Source organism: Catharus ustulatus, chromosome 26 (genome assembly GCF_009819885.2).
Source record: "Catharus ustulatus isolate bCatUst1 chromosome 26, bCatUst1.pri.v2, whole genome shotgun sequence".
NCBI lineage: Eukaryota > Metazoa > Chordata > Aves > Passeriformes > Turdidae > Catharus > Catharus ustulatus.
Window position 1 is genome coordinate 7,176,740 of NC_046246.1, and position 18,824 is coordinate 7,195,563.

General features: G+C 60.3%; 2 protein-coding genes across 5 annotated transcripts; both read left to right on the top strand.

The window, feature by feature from the left end:
* On the top strand, positions 1 to 5,516 carry PIGV (phosphatidylinositol glycan anchor biosynthesis class V). 3 transcript variants are annotated; one of them, XM_033080862.1, is made up of 5 exons: positions 1 to 106; positions 1,559 to 1,668; positions 3,138 to 3,291; positions 3,832 to 4,983; positions 5,067 to 5,516. In XM_033080862.1, exons 3-5 carry the CDS (start codon positions 3,205 to 3,207, stop codon positions 5,361 to 5,363), a joined length of 1,536 nt encoding a protein of 511 aa, XP_032936753.1. In that variant the 5' UTR covers positions 1 to 106; positions 1,559 to 1,668; positions 3,138 to 3,204; the 3' UTR covers positions 5,364 to 5,516. The 3 variants fall into 3 exon arrangements, with proteins under 3 accessions (XP_032936753.1, XP_032936755.1, XP_032936754.1); XM_033080864.1 differs by lacking the exon at positions 1,559 to 1,668; XM_033080863.2 differs by lacking the exon at positions 1 to 106 and having other exon boundaries at positions 1,409 to 1,668.
* Positions 5,517 to 6,441: 925 nt separating this feature from the next.
* ZDHHC18 (zinc finger DHHC-type palmitoyltransferase 18) lies at positions 6,442 to 18,221 on the top strand. 2 transcript variants are annotated; one of them, XM_033080872.1, is made up of 10 exons: positions 6,442 to 6,701; positions 8,952 to 9,112; positions 10,586 to 10,735; positions 11,398 to 11,535; positions 11,992 to 12,040; positions 12,342 to 12,444; positions 13,653 to 13,762; positions 14,986 to 15,085; positions 16,636 to 16,727; positions 17,638 to 18,221. In XM_033080872.1, exons 1-9 carry the CDS (start codon positions 6,442 to 6,444, stop codon positions 16,675 to 16,677), a joined length of 1,113 nt encoding a protein of 370 aa, XP_032936763.1. In that variant the 3' UTR covers positions 16,678 to 16,727; positions 17,638 to 18,221. The 2 variants fall into 2 exon arrangements, with proteins under 2 accessions (XP_032936763.1, XP_032936764.1); XM_033080873.1 differs by lacking the exons at positions 16,636 to 16,727; positions 17,638 to 18,221 and having other exon boundaries at positions 14,986 to 15,201.
* The last annotated feature ends 603 nt before the right edge of the window (positions 18,222 to 18,824 follow it).

Genomic DNA, 18,824 nt, shown 5'->3' on the forward strand with positions numbered 1-18,824 from the left:
CCGGGATCGGGATCGGGATCGGGATCAAAGCCGGGATCATCCCGGGATCGGAGCCGGGCTGTCCCGCCGCCCCCGGCCCGGCCCCGCGCCCGGCAGGAGCCGCACGGTGAGGCCTGGAGGGGCCCAGCCGCCGGGAGGCCTCGGGCCGGGCGCGGGGTCGGGCGGGGTCGGGCGGGGTCGGTGTCCCCAGGTACGGCTGCCAGGCCGGGCCGGAGTGATAACGGAGGGGCTGGGGACAGCCCCGAGTGCCCAGCCGCTCCTCAGTGCGCCAGTCCCTAATCCTGGACCATCCCAATCCTGGGACCATCCCAATCCTGGGACCATCCCAATCCTGGGACTATCCTAATCCTGGACCATCCTAATCCTGGACCATCCTAATCCTGGGACCATCCTAATCCTGGGACTATCCTAATCCTGGAACATCCCAATCCTGGAATATTCCAATCCTGGACCATCCTAATCCTGGGACCATCCCAATCCTGGAATATTCCAATCCTGGACCATCCTAATCCTGGGACCATTCTAATCCTGGGACCATCCTAATCCTGGGATATCCCAATCCTGGACCATCCTAATCCTGGGAATATCCTAATCCTGGGAATATCCCAATCCTGGGACCATCCCAATCCTGGGACCATCCCAATCCTGGACCATCCTAATCCTGGGACCGTCCTAAGCCTGGGACCATCCCAATCCTGGAACATCCTAATCCTGGACCATCCCAATCCTGGGACCATCCTAATCCTGGGACCATCCCAATCCTGGGACCATCCCAATCCTGGGAATATCCTAATCCTGGAAATATCCCAATCCTGGAACATCCCAATCCCGGGAGCCCCCTGTGCCCTCCAGCCTGTGCCGCGGTCCCTGCACCTCGCAGCTTGTCCTGGCCTCGAGGGCAAAGCTCTGCCCGTGCGGGCACGGGGCTGTGCCTGGCTCGGTTCTGATCCAGAGCAGGGTTGGTTCACCCCTAAGCTGTTACAAGAGATAAAAACATTCCTGTTTGCACCCAGATCCGAGGGAAGAACTGCTGGGGCTGCAGCTGGAACCGGGCAGGAGAGATGCTGAGAGCTGCCAGCCCACAGAAACAGCACCAGGCAAACGGGATTGCCAAAATCCTGCGGCACCCTGGTTAGAAGAGGTTTTAAACACATCTGGAGTGTCTGCTGAGTGTCACAGCAGGGTGTCCAGGCTGTGCTGGGTGCTGCTGCAGGTCCCTTGCCCTGCTGCCGGCCGTGGCCAGGGAAACGCGGCTGTGGCGAGCGGCTGCTGCCACCGGCTGGTCCCTGGGCTGCGGTGCGGCCACACTGCCCGGCCCGTCCTCACTGCCCGGCCCGTCCTCACTGCCCGGCTCTGGCCCTAGCCCTGGCTCTGGCTCTGCCTCTGCCTCTGCCCTGCTCTCAGCCCCCTCCCAGCGCCGCTTCCAGGCTGATTCACAGCTGAGAGCCAAGGGAAGCGCAGAACCCAGGGAGGAAAATGTCTGTAATTAACACTTTGCATCTTTTTCTGCTGGAGTATTTTTAACACCCTTCTCCCTCTCCTTTTTGTGTTCGTGCAGGTGCTCTTTCCCACAGGATTTTTGGGGCAGAGCCATTCCCCAGGCTGCGTTCTGGATCCAAATGGGGCTTGTGGGCTGCAGCTCTTTTGAAGGCTTTGCTCTGTCACAAGGTGTGCTGCGTCGTGACAGGAACAGGCTTTTTAAAGCTGTTTGCTTTGAGCTCTCTTGGCACATTCAGGCGAGGCTTTTTCTCTGCTTTTTGAAAAAACTATATTTAAAGTGCCGGGACCGTTTTTGCTGCTGTGCTTTAATAGGATTTGCAGCTGTGAATGTGCTTTAAAAGAGTTTACAGCTGGGTTGAAGTGTCCCCTCGCTTAAAATAACGTCACAGCTTCGTGATGCAGGAGAATGTGCCTCCCACCAGTTGCTCTGTGAGTGCTGGGGAGCACAAGGGGAAAAGGAGCGACCCCAAAACTTTTATTTGTGGTTAAATAGGAAGCATAACCCTGTGGCTGGGGCTTGGAGTTGTCAGTGAGCCAGTTTGGATCTTGGTTTTTGCCTTGCTGATCATTTGCTCTCTGCCCTCTCGTGCAGTTCCAGCCTGGCAGGGATTTTTGTCCACAGTGGCAGCAGGGAAATCTCAGATTTTAGGTGTGGAGTGATGGATCTGGGGATCTCTGTGTGTTACAAAGTGCTGGAGCAGAGAGGAGGGCAGGATGTGGTGTCACTGGGACTTGGTGAGAGCTGTGAGCCGTGTGTTTCTCAGACTGAAAAGCTGTTGGTGGCTGGGGAGCCAACGGAAGAAATGTTTTATCTTGAAGAGCTGCACGGCAGATCCTGCCCACCTCCCGTGGCTCAGGGCCAGGGGCTCAGAGCTGGGCCAGGACATGCAGACACCGACCTGGGGACGCTCCACAGAGGGGTTTAAATCCCTCAGGCGAGGTTTGCAGGGAGGAGGTGGGCACAGCATGTGCAGTGTGCCCAGCAGGTGCCAGGAGGGCAAAATGCTGGAAAATTGGAGGTGGTGAGGGTGGAGTGGCACAGAGCTTGTGTCCTGCCTGTGCTGGGGGAAGCTGTGTGCCTGAGTTCCACCCTGCTCTGGCAGAGCTGGTGCCATGGAGCCAGCTGAGTAAATCCATTCCTGGCTTCCCAGGGGCAAAGAGAGAGGGGGGAGCTCCTGGCAGCCCCGCTCAGTGACTGCTTACACGGGGGTTACACTCAAGAGTCCACAGAATTCTGTCTCCATTCCAAGGAAAAGAGCCTTCAATGCCACTCAGTGCATTGGGACTGGATGTGTGTGAGGATGCTTGGCACAGCCCTGGCTCCAGCTGCTGGAGCAGCCTCTCTGCTCCAGGGATTTTCCCTGGCCTGGTGAGGAGTGGGGTCAGAGAACATGCCGTAACCTCTCTCCCTCAGTGTCTTGGCCAAGGTTAAGAGTCAGGGATTTATTCTTTTTTAATAGGAACAGTATCAAAGAGGTCTCTGCATCATCTCCCAGATCCATGATCTCTTCCATAAGTGACTTTCTTGTTCACAGAGATCTGCACCCTTTCAAATCCCTGACAGTAAATAAAGGCACAGAATTCACAAATGAGGCTGAAGCCAGAAACCTTTTTGTCCTCTGTGTTTACCAACCCAGGTTTCCCGAACTGGAAGGAGAATTCCCCTGGCTTTGGTGACCTCCTGAGGCAATTCCTGAGTGAGGGATGGAGCTGTGGAGCAGGGCAGACCCCCAGCTCCGGGAGGTCGTGTGGTTCTCCGTGCGCTGCCGGGCCCTGGCACTGCTGCTGCAGGCAAGTCTGTCCTCCAGCCTCAGAGCTCTGCTGGGCTTTGCTGCTCTGCCCTCAGTGCCCCTGAGAGCCAGGAGCTGGTTCTGCACAATGGGGAAATCTTTTCTGGAGAGCCATGGGTTTTACTGACAGGTTGTTGTGATGTAAAATTGCATCAATTTCCTTGTAACTTGCTGTGTTTTCACACTGGTTTGGCTCAGTGTGTTTATCCACAGAAAAGGAACAATAATCTCATCCTGTACGTTCCTCCCAAGTCTGATTTCCAGAGACATCCTGCTCTGAGCATGGGAGAGCTGGGCTGTGACAGCCAGCCCAGAGCCCAGTCACAGCCCTGAGCAGCTTTCCCTGGCCAGTTCTGCAGGGATTCAAGCTGGATCTGTCCCACAGCATTATTCTGTTCACACGTAAATACCCCTAAAGGTTGTGTTTGCACCTTTCCACAACCTCGTGGCCATTTCCACACAGCCCTGAGGGGCTGGTGCCACCTCACCCCTTGTCTGAGCCCCAGGAGCTCTGGCTACCAGAGCATCTCTTGTTTTGCAGGCCGTGTTTAACCTGCTGATCCCGGACCACGCTGCCGACGCCTTCTCCCCTCCTCGCCTGGGCGCCCAGGGCCCTTGGGATGCGCTGCTGGAGCGGCTGCTGGGCGGGCTGGCCCGCTGGGACAGCGAGCATTTCCTGTTCATCGCCGAGCACGGCTACCTGCTGGAGCACAACTGCGCCTTCCTGCCGCTGTTCCCGCTCAGCCTGCGCCTGCTGGCCGCACTGCTGCCGTGGCCGGTGCAGCTGCAGCCCCGCAGCCGCCTGCTGCTCTCGGCCGTGCTGCTCAACGCGCTGCTGGCGGCGCTGGCGGCGGCCGCGCTGCTGGGGCTGGGCCGGGCCGTGCTGCGGAACCGGCGCCAGGCCTTCCTGGCCGCGCTGCTCTTCTCCGTCAGCCCCGCCGGAGTGTTCATGGCAGCGGCCTACTCGGAGAGCGCGTTCGCCTGCCTGGCCTTCAGCGCCATGTGGCGGCTGGAGAAGGGGCAGGGCTGCCTCAGCGGGCTGCTCTTCGCCCTGGCTGCCGCTGCCCGTGCCAACGGGGTGGTCAACGCCGGCTTCTTCCTCTACTCCCGCGCCAAGCGCTTTGCCCACCAGCTGCAGGTGGGGTCGGCGCCCCTGAGGGAGCTGCCCTCCTTGTGGAAGCAGGGCCTCAGCCTGGCGTTGTCAGCAGCGCTGATGAGTGCTGGCATTTTCCTGCCGTTCGCTTTGTTTCAGTGCTATGCCTACGTGAGGTTCTGCGGCCCCGGCACGGGCCTGGCTCAGAGCGTTCCTGAGCCCCTGCTGCAGCTGGCACGGGACAAGGGCTACCGTGTGGCTGGCACGGCTGGGGCTCAGCCCCCCTGGTGCTCCCAGCGCTTCCCTGTGGTCTATTCCTATATCCAGGACACCTACTGGAACGTGGGCTTTCTGAGGTACTTCGAGCTCAGACAGATCCCCAATTTCTTGCTTGCTCTGCCTGTCACCCTTCTGTGCTCGTGGGCTGCCTGGACCTACGTCAGCACAAACCCCCAGCACTGCCTGACGCTTGGGCTGGAGAGGAGCAAGAGTGAGGAGGAGGGAAAGGCCAGAGATGGGTTCTGTGGCCCTGCTGCCTTCGTGTACGTGGTGCACAGCACGGCCCTGCTGCTGTTCGGGTTCTCCTGCATGCACGTGCAGGTAGGACATGGGGGGTTCCTCGTGGGGCCAGGGCAGTGACAGCACAGCACTCGGGGTGACTTCTCCTCTCCTCCTGTCTCCAGGTGCTGACCCGGTTCCTTGGCTCCTCCTCTCCCATCCTGTACTGGTTCTCGGCTCACCTGCTGCAGGAACACGAACCTTTGCTCTGGAGCACAGAGACTGATAACCCAAAATCTGGGGAGCCCCTTGTGGGTAAATCTGCCAGTTCCTGTGGGAAGGAGACCTCGGACAACCCCGTTGTGAGGCTGCTGCTGAACTGGCGATCGATTACCCCCCTCAGCAGGAGCATCCTGGGCTTCTTCCTGGGCTACTGGCTGCTGGGGCTGGTCCTGCACTGCAACTTCTTCCCATGGACGTAGCGGGGTGTGCTGGCACAGGCCAGCGTGGGACAGCAGCTCTGCTCAGAACTGAAACTCGCCTGCTCCCAGAGCCTGAGCAGGCTGTGCTGACGCTGTTGTTGCAGTTACAAAGGTGTTGCTCCAGGTCCCGGGCGGGCTGTTGTCTCTGCTGGGGTCCTGTCCCGCTCACAGGGCATTGCTGACAGCCAAAATTCCCGTCAGCTGCCCGGGCTGGGCAATGCGCCTCGGCTCCTGCCTCTCTGGGGAGGCTGTGGCAGGCGCAGAGTTGCGGCAGGATCCTGTGGTGGGTTCGGGGATTCCCTGGGATGTGCGGTGGGCACGGCAGGAGGCGGGCAAGGTCCAGCTGCCCTGAGCTGCTCACACTGTTGTGGCGCCGCCTTTTCCGTGGTGCCGGTTGCGGGCCCCGGGCCAGGCTGGGCAGGAAACGCGGCGGGGGCGGTGTGGGCACATGCACGACCCCAATAAACGTGTGAAAAAAGTACCGGAGAGGCGGCACCGCCCGCTCTGCCGGGCCGGGACCGGGACCGGGATGGGGATCGGGACCCCAAGAGGGGCGGGGCAACGTGACGAACGATGACGTGAGGGGGCGGGGCGAAGTGACGCAGCGGTGTCATGTGGTTTGGTTGTCACGTGACGTCTTGGCTGATCACGTGTTGTCACATGATGCCGGAACCACGTGTCTTGATGTGGTCATGTGGCGTTAGGTCATGTGCTCGGCCTGTATCACGTGATGCCGGGTCCCGTGACGTCACAGACGCGCCAGGCTGGGAGGCGGGGTCAGGGCCGGGCTGGGGGCGGAGTCAGGGGCGGGGTCAGGGGTTCTCCCGGCCCTCGCTGCCCTCGGGCGCCTCCTCCGCCCGCCCCGGGCCCGGCCGGGTGCGTTCCGCTCCCCGGCAATCCGCGCCCTCCGCGCTCGGGGAGCGGGGCTGGGTGGCGGCGGGCCGCCAGGGGGCGCTGTGGGCCGGGCTCGGGGCGGGGCTTGGGAACGGGACCGGGACCGGGGCGGAGCTCGGGGGCGGAGCTCGGGGCCGGGCCGGGCCGGGAGCGCGGCCGGGGCTCCGGGCGCCGCGGCGGGGCCATGAAGGACTGCGAGTACCGGCAGATCCCGCCCGGGGCGGCGGCCGCGGCGGGCCCGGGGCAGGCCGGGCCGCTGTCGCTGTCGCCGGCGGGGGCCGCGGGGCCCGGGGCGGCGCGGCGGCCCCGCAGGAAGTGGGAGGTGTTCCCGGGCCGCAACCGCTTCTACTGCGGCGGCCGCCTCATGCTGGCGAGGCACAGCGGCGTCTTCGCCCTCACGCTCGGCCTCATCCTGGTCACCAGCGGCCTCTTCTTCGCCTTCGAGTGAGTCCGGGGCTGCGGGGCCCTGGGGCGGGGGCAGCGCCCGTGCCCGTGCCCTCCGCAGGGCCTGCCCGGGGGAACGGGGTAGCGGGGCTAACGGGGCTAATGGGGCTAGCTGGGACTAGCGGGGATATCTGGGGCTAGCGGGGCTAGCTGGGACTAGCGAGGCTAGCGGGGCTATCTGGGTCTAGCGGGGCTACCGGGCTAGCGGGGATATCTGGGGCTAGCTGGGCTAACGGGGATATCTGGGGCTAACGGGGCTAGCTGGGACTACCGGGGCTAGCTGGGCTAACGGGGATATCTGGGGCTAACGGGGATATCTGGGGCTAACGGGGCTAGCTGGGACTAGCTGGGGCTAGCTGGGCTATCTGGGATTAGCGGGGCTATCTGGGATTCGCGGGGCTAACGGGGCTCTCTGGGACTAATGGGGCTAGGGGGGCTAGCTGGGACTAGCTGGGCTAGCTGGGACTAGCTTGGGCTAACGGGGCTAGTTGGGACTAGCGGGTCTAGTTGTTACTAGCTGAGACTAACGGGGCTAGCTGGGCTAACGGGGCTAGTTGGTGCTAGCGGGGCTAGCTGGCTCCCCGCGCTGGCCCCGTGCTGGCAGGGAGGTGGGCTGGGGGTCACCATCCCCCCGCGGGATCCCCGCTGTCCCTTCTCCCCACCACAGCCCCAGAGCCCGTTTGCGGGCAGTCGCTGCCCCAGCACCCGTCCCCAGGTGTGTTTTTGGGGGTGGGGGTTGTTCTGCACCTTGTTTGCTCAGTCTGGCCCCAGGAAGGGGTTTAACATCCCCCTGGTCTGAAATGCAGCCCCCAAGGTTCCCCTTGCGCTCCCAAGAAGAGAATTGGCCCAAAACTGAACCCGGGAAAGCCCCGAGGCTCGTGGGCTTTGTGCACCACTGGGGTTTAGCGGCAGCGTTTCTTCTGAGTGGTGAAGCCTTCGGGGTCTGCACTGGAGCTTGGAGTCTGGGGAGGAGGGAGCAGCATCTGCCCAGTCCCCTTCCCTTTGGAGAGCTGGTCCAGAGGCGCTCCCTGCTCCTGCAGCCCCAGGGAGGGCACAGCCGGGAGCATCCCGGTGTGTCCCGAGCTGCCCTGGGGAGCTGGGCAGGGAGCACCGTGGGTTCCTCACACCTTGGAGGGATCTGCTGTCCTGCCTCTGTTTCTGTCCCGGGAGGGATGGGAGCCACTTTATTTTTTATCCCTGCAAGATTCAAAGTAAAGCTGCCCAAGCCTGCTGTGGGGAGATGAACGTGCTTGATCGGATTAAGGGTTCTGAGAAGTCAGATGAGCTGGAAGGCACAGGCAGCAGCGGGGAGCAGGCACAGCCCGATGGCAAAACCCCTTTTCTCAGCAGCATCCGTGCCCTGGCAGCTCAGCACAGTGACGGCTTTGTGTGGCCAGGCAGGGACACGGGACATCTGCTCTGCCTCCCTTCTTGCCGAGTCACTCTCTCCTGCTCGAGGATGCCCTGGGGCTCTCCAAGTTGTTATTTTAGCAGGATGCCTCCTTGCACAGGCTCCAGTGTGCTGGTTGTACAGCAAATACATCTTGCCTGTGTCTGCACTTGATGGTTTCTATGGGAGAACCTGGGAAACCTGGCACAGGGTGCCCAGAGCAGCTGTGGCTGCCCTGGATCCCTGGCAGAGCCCAGGCCAGGCTGGACAGGGCTTGGAGCAGCTGGGACAGTGGGAGGTGTCCCTGCTATGGCAGGGATGGGATGATCTTTCAGGTCCAAACCAAACCATTTGGGGATTCTGTGATTTTTTGTTCCATACTGGGGCAGAGTGGGCTCTGGAGTTCTCCAGGAAAGGGGTGACACACTCACATTTCTCCTTTCACAGAGCTCTGTCGGTGACTGAGGGGCTCAGGCTTGGACTGGAGGGGTTTTGTTCTTTGTGGGTGCTTTGTTCTGGGCAGCTGAGCTGGGGAGGTGAAACAAAAGTTGCTTAATCCTCTGAGAGTGCTGCCGAGGCTGAGCACTGGCCATGCTGTGCTGGCTGTGGGCACTGATCAGCCCTCTGCAGGAGGGGACAGTGCCCTGTGTGTGCAGGGCTGTGTCCTCTGCTGTCCCCTCTGTGTGGGCTGTGATCACTGCAGTCCCCATCTCTGCAGGAGCAGCCCCAGCTCGGCTGCTGAGCCCCCTGCCCCGTGGTGTGATGTCCCAGCTGCCAGCAGCTCTGTGCACTGATTGGTAACAATTCCATTTTATTTATCTTCTAATGATTGATAACAATTCCATTTTATCTTTTCACAGCTGCCCCTTCCTGGCCAGTCACCTGACCCTGGCCATCCCCATCATCGCCGCCGTCCTCTTCTTCTTTGTCATCAGCTGCCTGCTCCAGACAAGCTTCAGGGACCCAGGGATCCTGCCCAGAGCCACCCCCAGCGAGGCTGCAGACCTGGAGAAGAGAATTGGTGAGAGCTCTGGTTGATCCCTGTCCTGTGCTGGGCTCTGTGTGTGTGTCTCTGCACCTGTCAGGCTCTGTGAGGCTCCTGTTTTGGGTCTTGGCTCCTTGAGGTTTGTCCAGGGGGGAGAAAAATGCAGATTGTGAGGCTGGACAGCGTTTGCCAGGCGTGCTGAGAGGTGCAACAAGCTCCTCTGGCACAGCAGGCAGTGCCTCAGAGAGGCTCTGCAGAGCAGCCCAGGTGCTGTTTGTTCCTGTTGAGTCCCAGGCAGCAGAGCTGAAGGATAATTAATGCTTTTTGGTGCTGTGATTTGCCATTGAGCCTGCTGTGCTGCAAGGTGCTCTTCAGAGCAGGCTGATGTTTGTCCTCTTCTCAAAACTGCTCTGTCACGCTGGTTTGGGGACAGCCAAGGAGGTGTTTGCATCCAGGAGCTCTGGAGCTCGTTGATGTGACAGGCTGGGACAAATGCTTCAGCAAAGCTGATGTGAGACAGCTTGAATCTGTCCCGCTGAAGGCAGATGCAAGGCAGTAATTCCACATCTGACTTTAAAAATGGTTTTTAAATATCCCCAGAGTGGTGATCCATGTTGCTATTTATAAGGGCCTAAAGCAGTAATCTGGCTGCAGATGCTGCCTGATGTGCCAGCTGTTACTGTTAATATAATCCACTTATTATCCTCTTAACATGCTCACTGTTACCATCGCTATTTCCAAAGAATTCCTCACAGCTGGAAATGTGTTTTTTGGGAGGGACTGAAAGGAATAACCCCCAAAACTGCAGATATGATACTGGGGGTTTCCAGCTATTGCTGTGTACAGGAGCAGTTTCCATCCCCCAGGGAATAATGGAGTGCCCCTAAAAATCCTCAATTTAAACCTGGAGGAGGAGGAACCCTCTTGTGCTACCAACACAAACATGTCAAATTCCAGGGAACCTGCTGGAGCGCTTGAGACCTGCTGCTGTTCTTCCCCACAGTGATGGAGAGAAGTCCCTGCAGGCTGGGAGTGCTGCAGCTGGGGGTGCCAGGTTCTGTGCAGCTGGGGGTGCCAGGTTCTGTGCAGCTCTGGGTGCCAGGTTCTGTGCAGCTCTGGGTGCCAGGTTCTGTGCTGCCCTGGCAGGGATGCTCCTGCTCCTGTGGCAGTGCCACTGGTGCCTCCACAGCCTGTTGTGACCTGCTGGGCACTCAGAGATGAGCTGGTGCTCCTGGGCTGCTGCTTTGCCCTCCCTGTTGGTAAATTACTCCACACTCCCACAGCACTGGGCACTCACATCTTCCTCTTGGCATCCCAGCAGCATTGCCACTGAGCAAAGACAGACCACAAATACTGTGAGGAGCTGGCTGGAGCTCTTGGCTGCCCACCCTGCGACAGATCCCGTCCTGTGTTCTGTCAGAGCCAGCAGAGCACGTGCCACCCCCTGCCCCTGCTGGGAGGCAGCTGGGGGTGGCACAGGGGTGTGATTGTCCCTCCTTGTCCCTGCAGACAGCATGGGCAGCTCCACGTACCGTCCCCCAGCCCGCACCATGGAGGTGGTGATCAACAAGTACGTGGTGAAGCTCAAGTACTGCTACACCTGCAAGATGTTCCGGCCGCCGCGCACCTCGCACTGCAGCGTCTGCGACAACTGCGTGGGTGAGCAGGGCAGGGCTGGCCACAGCTGCTCAGGGACAGGATATCCTGAGCTGGGAGGGACCCAGGGGTCACTGATCCAGCTCCTGGCCTGCACAGACACCCCAGCAATCCCAGCTGGGCATCCCTGGAGTGCTGTCCTGGAGCTCTGACAGCTTTGGGGTCATGCCCAGCACCCTCTGGGGGAAGAATTCCAGCCTGATCTCCAGCCTGACCCTCCCCTGACACAGCTCCAGCCCTTGCCTCTGGTCCTGTCACTGATCCTGTCACTTGTGTTCCTGGACAGATTGCTTTTCCTGTCTCCTGAAGGATTATAAAACAAGATGCTGCATGGTCTGTCTCCTTTGCACTTAAATTGAATGCAACACTAGTGCAGTGGCTCAGGGCAAGGGCAACACGTCCAGGGCTCTGTGGCTCTGTTTGCCCTGGTTTTGGGAGGAGGGTTCTGTGAAATGCAGTGCCTTACAAACACCAGGTTTGCTGCAGGCTCCTCATGTGAGCCCTGGCTGGTCAGACCCCCTGGGAGCTTTGTGCCTCTGCCCTGCTGCAGAGAGCTTCTGCCCTCGGGGTGCAGGGGGAAGGTGAATTTGTAGCTGCTCATTCTGGGGGCTGAGCAGAGTCTGCTCTGTATTGGGAACCTTCCTCACCTCAAGCCTTTATTCCAGAGAGATTTGATCACCACTGCCCCTGGGTGGGCAACTGCGTGGGCAAGCGCAACTACCGCTACTTCTACGCCTTCATCCTGTCCCTGTCCTTCCTCACCGCCTTCATCTTCGCCTGCGTCGTCACCCACCTCACCCTGCGTGAGTCCCGGCCTGCAGGGGCTCTGCTGCCCCCAGCTCAGCCCTGGGAGGGGAGGGAAGGCTCTGGGGGGGTCACAGCAGCTCAGGGGTTCGAGGCTCCCAGGTGTGAGGCAGCTCTGGGTCTGCCCTCGCTGCAGAGGGGCTTTGGGAGCCGGGGTTTGCTCCCTGGAGCTGGGCTTTGCTCCTCAGGGCTGGGCTTTGCTCCCCAGAGCCAGGGTTTGCTCCTCAGGGCAGATGAGCTGGGGTGCACCCACCCTTTCCCTGGCAGGGAAGGTGATTTCCCACCAGCCCCAATCTCCTGAGCTGTGTCTGGGCACAGACATTGCTGTGGTGTTCCAGGCTCTGCCTGTTCCTCACACAGACAGACAGACAGATGCACAGGGCCCGTGGGGGTGGTGGCTGGAGGGGCAGGGCTACCTGCTGGGATGCCATTCCTCATTCTGTTTTGCTTTGCAGGCTCTCAGAGGGATGGGTTCCTGGCCACTCTGAAGACAACCCCTGCGAGATATCCTTCTGCTCGGGGTGCCCAGCAGCACTAATCACTGACACAGGGGCCTGGAGCTCTCTGCAGGTCACCCTGCTGTCCTTTCCCCAAATTCATTGAGTCCCCTGGCTACCTGGGACTGAGGGTGGGTGACAAAGTTTCCCAGTTTGCAAGTTTGGGTGGAGAGGGAAGAGCTGGAGCAGGCTGGATCCCTGCAAACAGCTGGAGGAGTGGGAAGCTTCCCCAGACTTCCCCAGACCATCCTCTGCCTCTCCTTGTGGGATGATTTTGTTCCTTGAGACCTCCTTGACTTTTGTTTCACTGTGCTGGAACTGGTGATTTGTTTTTTCTCAGTCTGGTCTATTTTGGGCCTCTCAGGTTTTCACACTTACTTAGTCGCCTCCAACCTGACGACGAACGAAGATGTAAGTACCTGGATGTTTGTCCTGCTGCCAGGCTGCCCAGGACCCTTCCTGAGCAGCTTTTCTGCAGTCCTTGGCTGCCCCAGTGCAGTTTCACTGCCTGTGATCACCCAGGGCAGAGCCAGCAGCCTCTGCCCACGGCTGCACTTTCAGGTGCCTGAGTTAGAACCATCACGTGTGAGTTTTTGCCAGTCTGTTTGTGGCCTTGCTTAAAATTAGGAGTGGTGAGATTAAAAAAAGGAAGGCTGGCCCAGAGGGGTATCTGGGTGTGAGCTTGGTGATCTGAATTCAGCATCCTGTGTAACCATGGGTTTCCTCTGAGACCCTGGGCCAGGCCCTTTGTGTCTGGCAGTTCCTCATCTCTAATTAGCAAATGATTTACAGACATCTGATGAGATTTACCTTCAAATCTGGGGTGTGCACAGGCTCCAAGGACCAAATGAGTGCCCTGAGTGGGGCAGATTATATGGAAAAGCAGGATCTGTCTGATCCTCAGAATCAAAATTGGCCCTTCTGGCCAGAAGTACCTGAAATCCCTGCTGGGAGCTTCCAGCATGCAGAAGGCGTGTTTGCATCCCTTTTGGTTTTGCTTTCCCCTCCACCTTTCACTCAGAGGTGTGGCAGAGCTGTGTGAGTGAAACTCCCAGTTTGCACCCAGCACTGGTGGCTCCAGCCTGGTGCTGCAGCTGGGGAGGGGAAGCAAAACAGGAGGAGGAAACTGCTGGTGATGGCTGAGTGCAGCCTGAGCCAGATGTGGAGCTGCCCATCCACCCTGTGCCAGATGTGGGGCTGCCCACCCCTCCCTGTGCCAAATGTGGAGCTGCCCACCCTCCCCCTGTGCCAGATGTGGAGCTGCCCACCCCTCCCTGTGCCAGATGTGGAGCTGCCCACGCCCGGTTTCGGAAGCAGAGCGGGGGCAGCTGCTGGGGTGGGGACAAAGCAGCCTCTGTGCTGGGAATCCCCTGGTGTTGGTTGAGCTGAGCCCTGCTCTGATGGGCTGCCAGCCTTGGGGACCACGAGGGATGGGGCTGGTGTGGCAGGTGGTGACAGTGACACAGGCTGGGAGCTCTGCAGCTGCAGGCTGAGCCTCAGCAGGGGCTGCCTGTGCCTGCAGATGTGCTCCCTGTGCTCTGGGACAAACCTGCCACCCCTGCTGTGTCACTGTCTGCTCCCTCATCCTTCCCCTCCTCATCTGTGCCTGTCCCTTGCAGATCAAAGGGTCCTGGTCCAACAAGAGGGGCTCGGAGTTTGCCAACCCCTACAGCCATAAGAGCATCCTCACCAACTGCTGTGCAGTGCTGTGTGGGCCCTTCCATCCCAGGTAAGGGCACTGGGAACTGCACCCTGCTGTGGGACAGGAGCCTGGGCAAGGGCACATCTGCCAGCCCTGTGGGGAGCAGGAAAACTTCTGCAGAGAAGGGCTGGAGATGGATGAGGAGCTGTGACCTGTGCTGGAACTGGATGAATTTGGGTCAGTTGTGGTTTTGTGGAATTAGACAAACCCTGCAGTTGGATAAGGGGAAGAACAGCAGCAAAGCTCTTGGCAGCAGATGCTCAGTGCAGTCCAGGCACTTCTTGTGCCCATGGCAGGGGCTGGAATGAGCTGATCTTCAGGGTCCCAAAGCATTCCTTGGTTCTGTGATTCTTGGCACATCTTTTCCTCTGGTGAACAGCCAGGGGAGATCCCCAGCAGTGCAGGGAGCTCAGAGCACTGAGAGCCCCAGGGGTGCTCAGGGTCCCCCCAAGGCTCCTCCCTGGCTGGGACTGTCCCTGAGCACAGGACAGCTGCAGCCTGCTCACAAGATGGTGCAGCTGGGCAGGGGCAGGCCCTGCTCTGCTCCTCACCTGCTCAGCCCCTGCCTGGAGCTCCCAGCCTGTCCTGGGCCGTGGGGATCCCTGCAGGACCCCCTTGGGAGCTGTGAAGCAGCTCCATGGTGCTCACTCGCTGTAACAGCAGCAGAGCAAAGTGTGGTTTGTATTTTATATCATATCCCTGCTCTCTGAAGTGTCCCCAGGCTTTCTGGTGGGTTCAGAGGAGCCAAAATGCAGAGCTGCCATTCAGAGCTGGTCAATCTTTGCATTCAGGGAGCCAGGCTGGGAGGTGGTGGGGTGGAGAAGAGCCTTGTACTCCAGTTTGTTCCTCTTTCACGGTGGTTTTGTGTTGTGAAGCTCTTTGGCCAGTTCCCCTTTGGGTTTGTGGTGGCCCAGAGCTCCCTGTGGCTCACAGGAGGGGGTCTGTGGCTCGTGGCAGGGGTCTGTGGCTCATGGGAGGGGGTCTGTGGCTCATGGGAGGGGGTCTGTGGCTCACAGGAGGGGGTCTGTGGCTCATGGCAGGGGGTCTGTGGCTCATGAGATGGGTCTGTGGCTCATGGGATGGGGTCTGTGGCTCATGGCAGGGGTCTGTGGTTCATGGGAGGGGTCTGTGGCCCTGTGCTCCAGCCTCCTGCCCATGCTGGGCTCAGCAGCTCCTGGGAGAGGAGCTCCCTGTGGCCTGTGAGCTCCCAGCTTTGTTCCCTGAACTCCCCTTCCCTGCCTGTTTTGCAGTCTGATAGACAGAAGAGGATTTATCCAGCCGGATGTGGGGACCCCGTCCAGTCCCAAGAGTGAAGTCCCTTCCTTTGGAGCCAAAACTGACACCAGCATGGTAGGAGGCATTCCCTAGCAGTGCTGTGATGTCCCCAGTGCCTGCTGTGCCTGCACCTTGCTCCAGCCAGTCCCTTCCCCTGCCACAGCCCTGGCACAGAGCTGCCAAAGACTCGAGCCATGTGTTGCCTTCTGGTTTTTTTACATTTATTTATTACTTTTTGTGTATTTGTTTCACTGTGATGTGGGTTCTGCCTGACAGAGCCCAACAGCTTGTGGGAGCCTTGGGCTCGTGCTGGGAGCTGGGGGTCCCTGGGGAGTGCCAGAGCCCTGGGCTCCAGGGCACTGCTGTGATTCCTGCTGGGAGCTTGGTGGGCTGGAGGAGCTGTTGTGTCCCTGTCAGCTCCAGGAACTCGCCCTTTTCCCCTGGGCCCTCCTGGAAGCTGCTCTGGCTCTCAGGCTGCAGCAGCTCCCCTTTCCTGGGTAAGCTGGGCTGTGCAGCTGGGAGGGCTCTGGCTCCCTCCCTGAGGATGTCCTGGGTGGTCCCTGCTGCTCCTGTTTTCTGGCTGGGGCTGTGTTTTGACCCTGCCACTCGGTCAGACACCTTTTGCAGCAAGGAAACAAGCCAGGGGACCCCCTTCTAATGGGGAAGAGGGAACACTCTGTGCTCTGTGACTCTCATGAGATGCAGGTCACAGGTACAGGGGTCAGCTGTGGGAGCTGCAGCTCCCCAGGATCGTGTCCTGGCTGTGGGAGACCAAAAGGAACAGAGGAGTGTGAATTCCTGGGTGGGGTTTGGCAGAGGAGGCAGTGAGGGGTGCTGCTCTCTGCTCAGCTCCTGGTTGCTCTTGGTTTGGTTTCTGACCAAGGAGTGACCGCAGGGCTGTCCCCACGCCCTGGGAACCGTCCCAGCTCTCCCCCATGAGCCCCCTCTGCACCCAGCTGTGTCCCCGGGGGAAGGGACAGTCACAAACCTTGTAGCAATACTTGAATCGTGTTACTAAAAGCTGCTGGATATTTTTGCACAATTTGTAGGACTTTTTTTCTACGTAGAACGTTTTCTGTCCCGGGCAGGGAGCGTTGTGCACGGGGCAGAGGCTCACAGTGCCTGTCAGGTTTCCTGGGCTCAGACAGACCAGTTCCAACCTGGGGCAGGGGCAGCACGTTCTGGGGGGCAGCCCAGCCCCCCTGAGTTCACCAGCTTCGTGCTCTGCACTCTGCCTGTGCCAGGGGGATGGCAGAGGAGCAGTGAGGAGGGGGTTACCAGGGGCCAGACTCCTTCCTGTTTTTATTTAAACCAGTTTCCTTTGTTACTCAATAAAATTCTATTTTTAAAGAGTTAACTGCTTGGATGGTTATTTTCCTCCTGGAAGACAGAAGAGGGCAGATGTGTGCTGGGGTTTGGCATCTCTCAGGTGCCACTTGGACTCTCCTGGAAGCTCCTGGAAGCTCCAGCCACGAGGGATGAGCAGCAGCTGGCGCTGCTGTGACTCTTACTGGAGTGAAGGGAATTTGCTGTCCCAGGTTTCCAGGCTGTGTCACCTCGGTGTCCTTTCCCCAGCTGTGCCCCATGGCAGGTGTGAGGTGCATAACCTCTGGTGTCTTCCCCAGGAGGATGCCTGCCAGGACTTTGCCATTTCCTGCACAGCCTGACGGGATTTGCCCCTCCTCGGACGCTTGCCCTGATGTCTGGGGGTTGGCTGGTAAGAAAGTGCTTCCTCCTCCCTGCCACCCCCTCGAGCCACCATCTGCACTGCATGCCAGCTCTGGCTCAGAGCCCATCACCCTCCAGCTGTGTTCACACCCATCCATCCCACCAGAACCCACCAGAACCCACCAGAACCCACCAGAACCCCCCTGGCACGGGGGCAGCGCTGCCAGGGCTGGGAGGGGTCAGCTCAAGGCTTGGGTTTGGTTTGCCCTGGCTTTGTGCTGGGGCTCAGCATGGGCTGGAGCTGCCTGGTGTGCCTGGGGAACGTGTGGGACATGTGTGGGACTTTGTGGGACCCTGTGGGACATCGTGGGACACTGTGGCCAGGGGATGGCCGAGGTTCTGCAGCCTGGGGCTGGCTGGAGTGCAGCCTGGCGTGGTTGCGTGAGGAACCCCAGGCAAGGAGAGGTTTGGCGTTTGGAGGAGCTGCAGCCCCTGGGGCAGCTCTGTCCCCCTGTCCCTGCTCTGTGCTCTCTGCCCCAGTCCCTGCTCTGTGCCCCCATCCCTGTTCTGTGTCCCTGTCCCTGCTCTGTGCCCCCATCCCTGCTCTGTACTCTGTGCCCCCGTCCCTGCCCTGTGTCCCCACCCCTGCCCTGTTCTGTGGCTCAGGTGACCCCTCCGGCCCCCCTGCCCGTTTTCCTCTCTGCAGCTCCTGTTCCTCCTGCCGTGCCAAGGTGAGTTCCTGTGTCACCTGTGGGCCCCTCTGCCCCCTCCTGCAGCCCCTGGGTGGGCACAGAGCCCCTTCCTCCCTCCTAGGGCCCCTGGGTGGGCACAGAGCCCCTTCCTCCCTCCTGCCAGCGAGCCTGGATGCTGCATCCTGCTCCTCTGCTCCTGGCACTGACCTCCCTTTCTCTTTCTTTTTCTCTTTCTCTCTCTCTCCCCTCTCCTCCTCCTCGCTCCAGCCCCAGCAGCCCGAGCCTCCCGTGGCTCATCCCGGGACCGAGCCGTGACCACCTCGAGTGCCTCCACTCGCCAGGGCTGCGCCCCTGCTCGCCCAGCCCAGCCCGGGGCAGTTTTCGCAGCCGCGCTCCGGGAGCTCGGAGCTCAAAGCCATACAACCACAGCCCGGGAGCTCAAAGCCATACAAACACCCCAGTGCAGGACTGCAGCTCCTGCAGGACCCCGAGCCGCGGGTGGCTCCTGTGGCTGCACTCCCAGGACGGTGTCTCAGCACTGCAGATGCTGCAATTGTCACAGCTGTCGTCCCCACGGGATTTTGGAAGGAGCAGGATCACGCCAGAGCATTTCCAACCCCAAACCCCCCAAGCCCAAAGGAGTTTCCCGACAGGAATTCCGACCTGGCCAGTTTATTTATCCCTGCAGCCCTGGGCCTGGCAGCCTCCTCCCAGCACGGACTGGTTTAGGGGAAGGGGCTTGAGCTGAGAGCCAAGGGGAGCAGCCAGGCCTGCCCCAGCCCTGTAGGATTCACCATCTCTTTATGCCTTGTACTTTTGTAACACAATGAAAGTTTCTCCTATTTACTGTACTCGGGTGTCTGGCTCTGCTCCGCCGAGCAGGGAGCGGCTCCTGCCTGGGCAGGCCCGAGCAGGGAGCCAGGGGAAGCCACCGAGGGCTGGCACCGCTTTGTCATCAGCCCTGGGGATGGGAGCCAGGAGCTTCCCGAGCTGGGCTGTGGCTCGGTTTGGGGCCGGTCTCAGCCCTCCGTGGCTCTGCAGCCTCCTGCGCAGGCTGGGCAGGGGCACCGGGCAGTGCCCGCAGCCCCCGGGGCGCTGTGAGCACCCCTTGGAAAAACGCGGTGTCCGCTGTGCTCGGGGAGCTGGCAGCGTCCCCAGGGCCAGGGGAGCAGCAGGGCTGGGCAGGGTGGCCAGACGGGCTCCGAGCATCCCTGCAGCGCCGCTGGGAACAGCCACGAGCATCCTGCAGCTCCTGCCAGCCCCAGCCCACGCCTGCCCTGCGCTCACGGGGCTGCAGACCTGGCCTGGGCAGCGTCCCCAGGCTGGGCTCAGCTGGGCCCCCCTCCCCTCTCAGAGCCACGGGATGGTTTGGGATGCACCTCGTGGCATTCGGGGCACCCAGGGGTGCTCTGTGGGGTGATGGTGCAGCTGAGCCCCTGTGCTGGGTTTGGGGC

Bases quoted from the DNA above. Each gene is read 5' to 3' on its own strand.
- PIGV (XM_033080862.1), top strand. From the start codon at position 3,205: ATGGAGCTGTGGAGCAGGGCAGACCCCCAGCTCCGGGAGGTCGTGTGG. The intron at 3,292-3,831 runs GCAAGTCTGTCC...CTTGTTTTGCAG, and splicing joins CCCTGGCACTGCTGCTGCAG to GCCGTGTTTAACCTGCTGAT. The intron at 4,984-5,066 runs GTAGGACATGGG...TCCTGTCTCCAG, and splicing joins TCTCCTGCATGCACGTGCAG to GTGCTGACCCGGTTCCTTGG.
- ZDHHC18 (XM_033080872.1), top strand. From the start codon at position 6,442: ATGAAGGACTGCGAGTACCGGCAGATCCCGCCCGGGGCGGCGGCCGCG. The intron at 9,113-10,585 runs GTGAGAGCTCTG...TTGTCCCTGCAG, and splicing joins AGACCTGGAGAAGAGAATTG to ACAGCATGGGCAGCTCCACG. The intron at 11,536-11,991 runs GTGAGTCCCGGC...TTTGCTTTGCAG, and splicing joins CGTCACCCACCTCACCCTGC to GCTCTCAGAGGGATGGGTTC.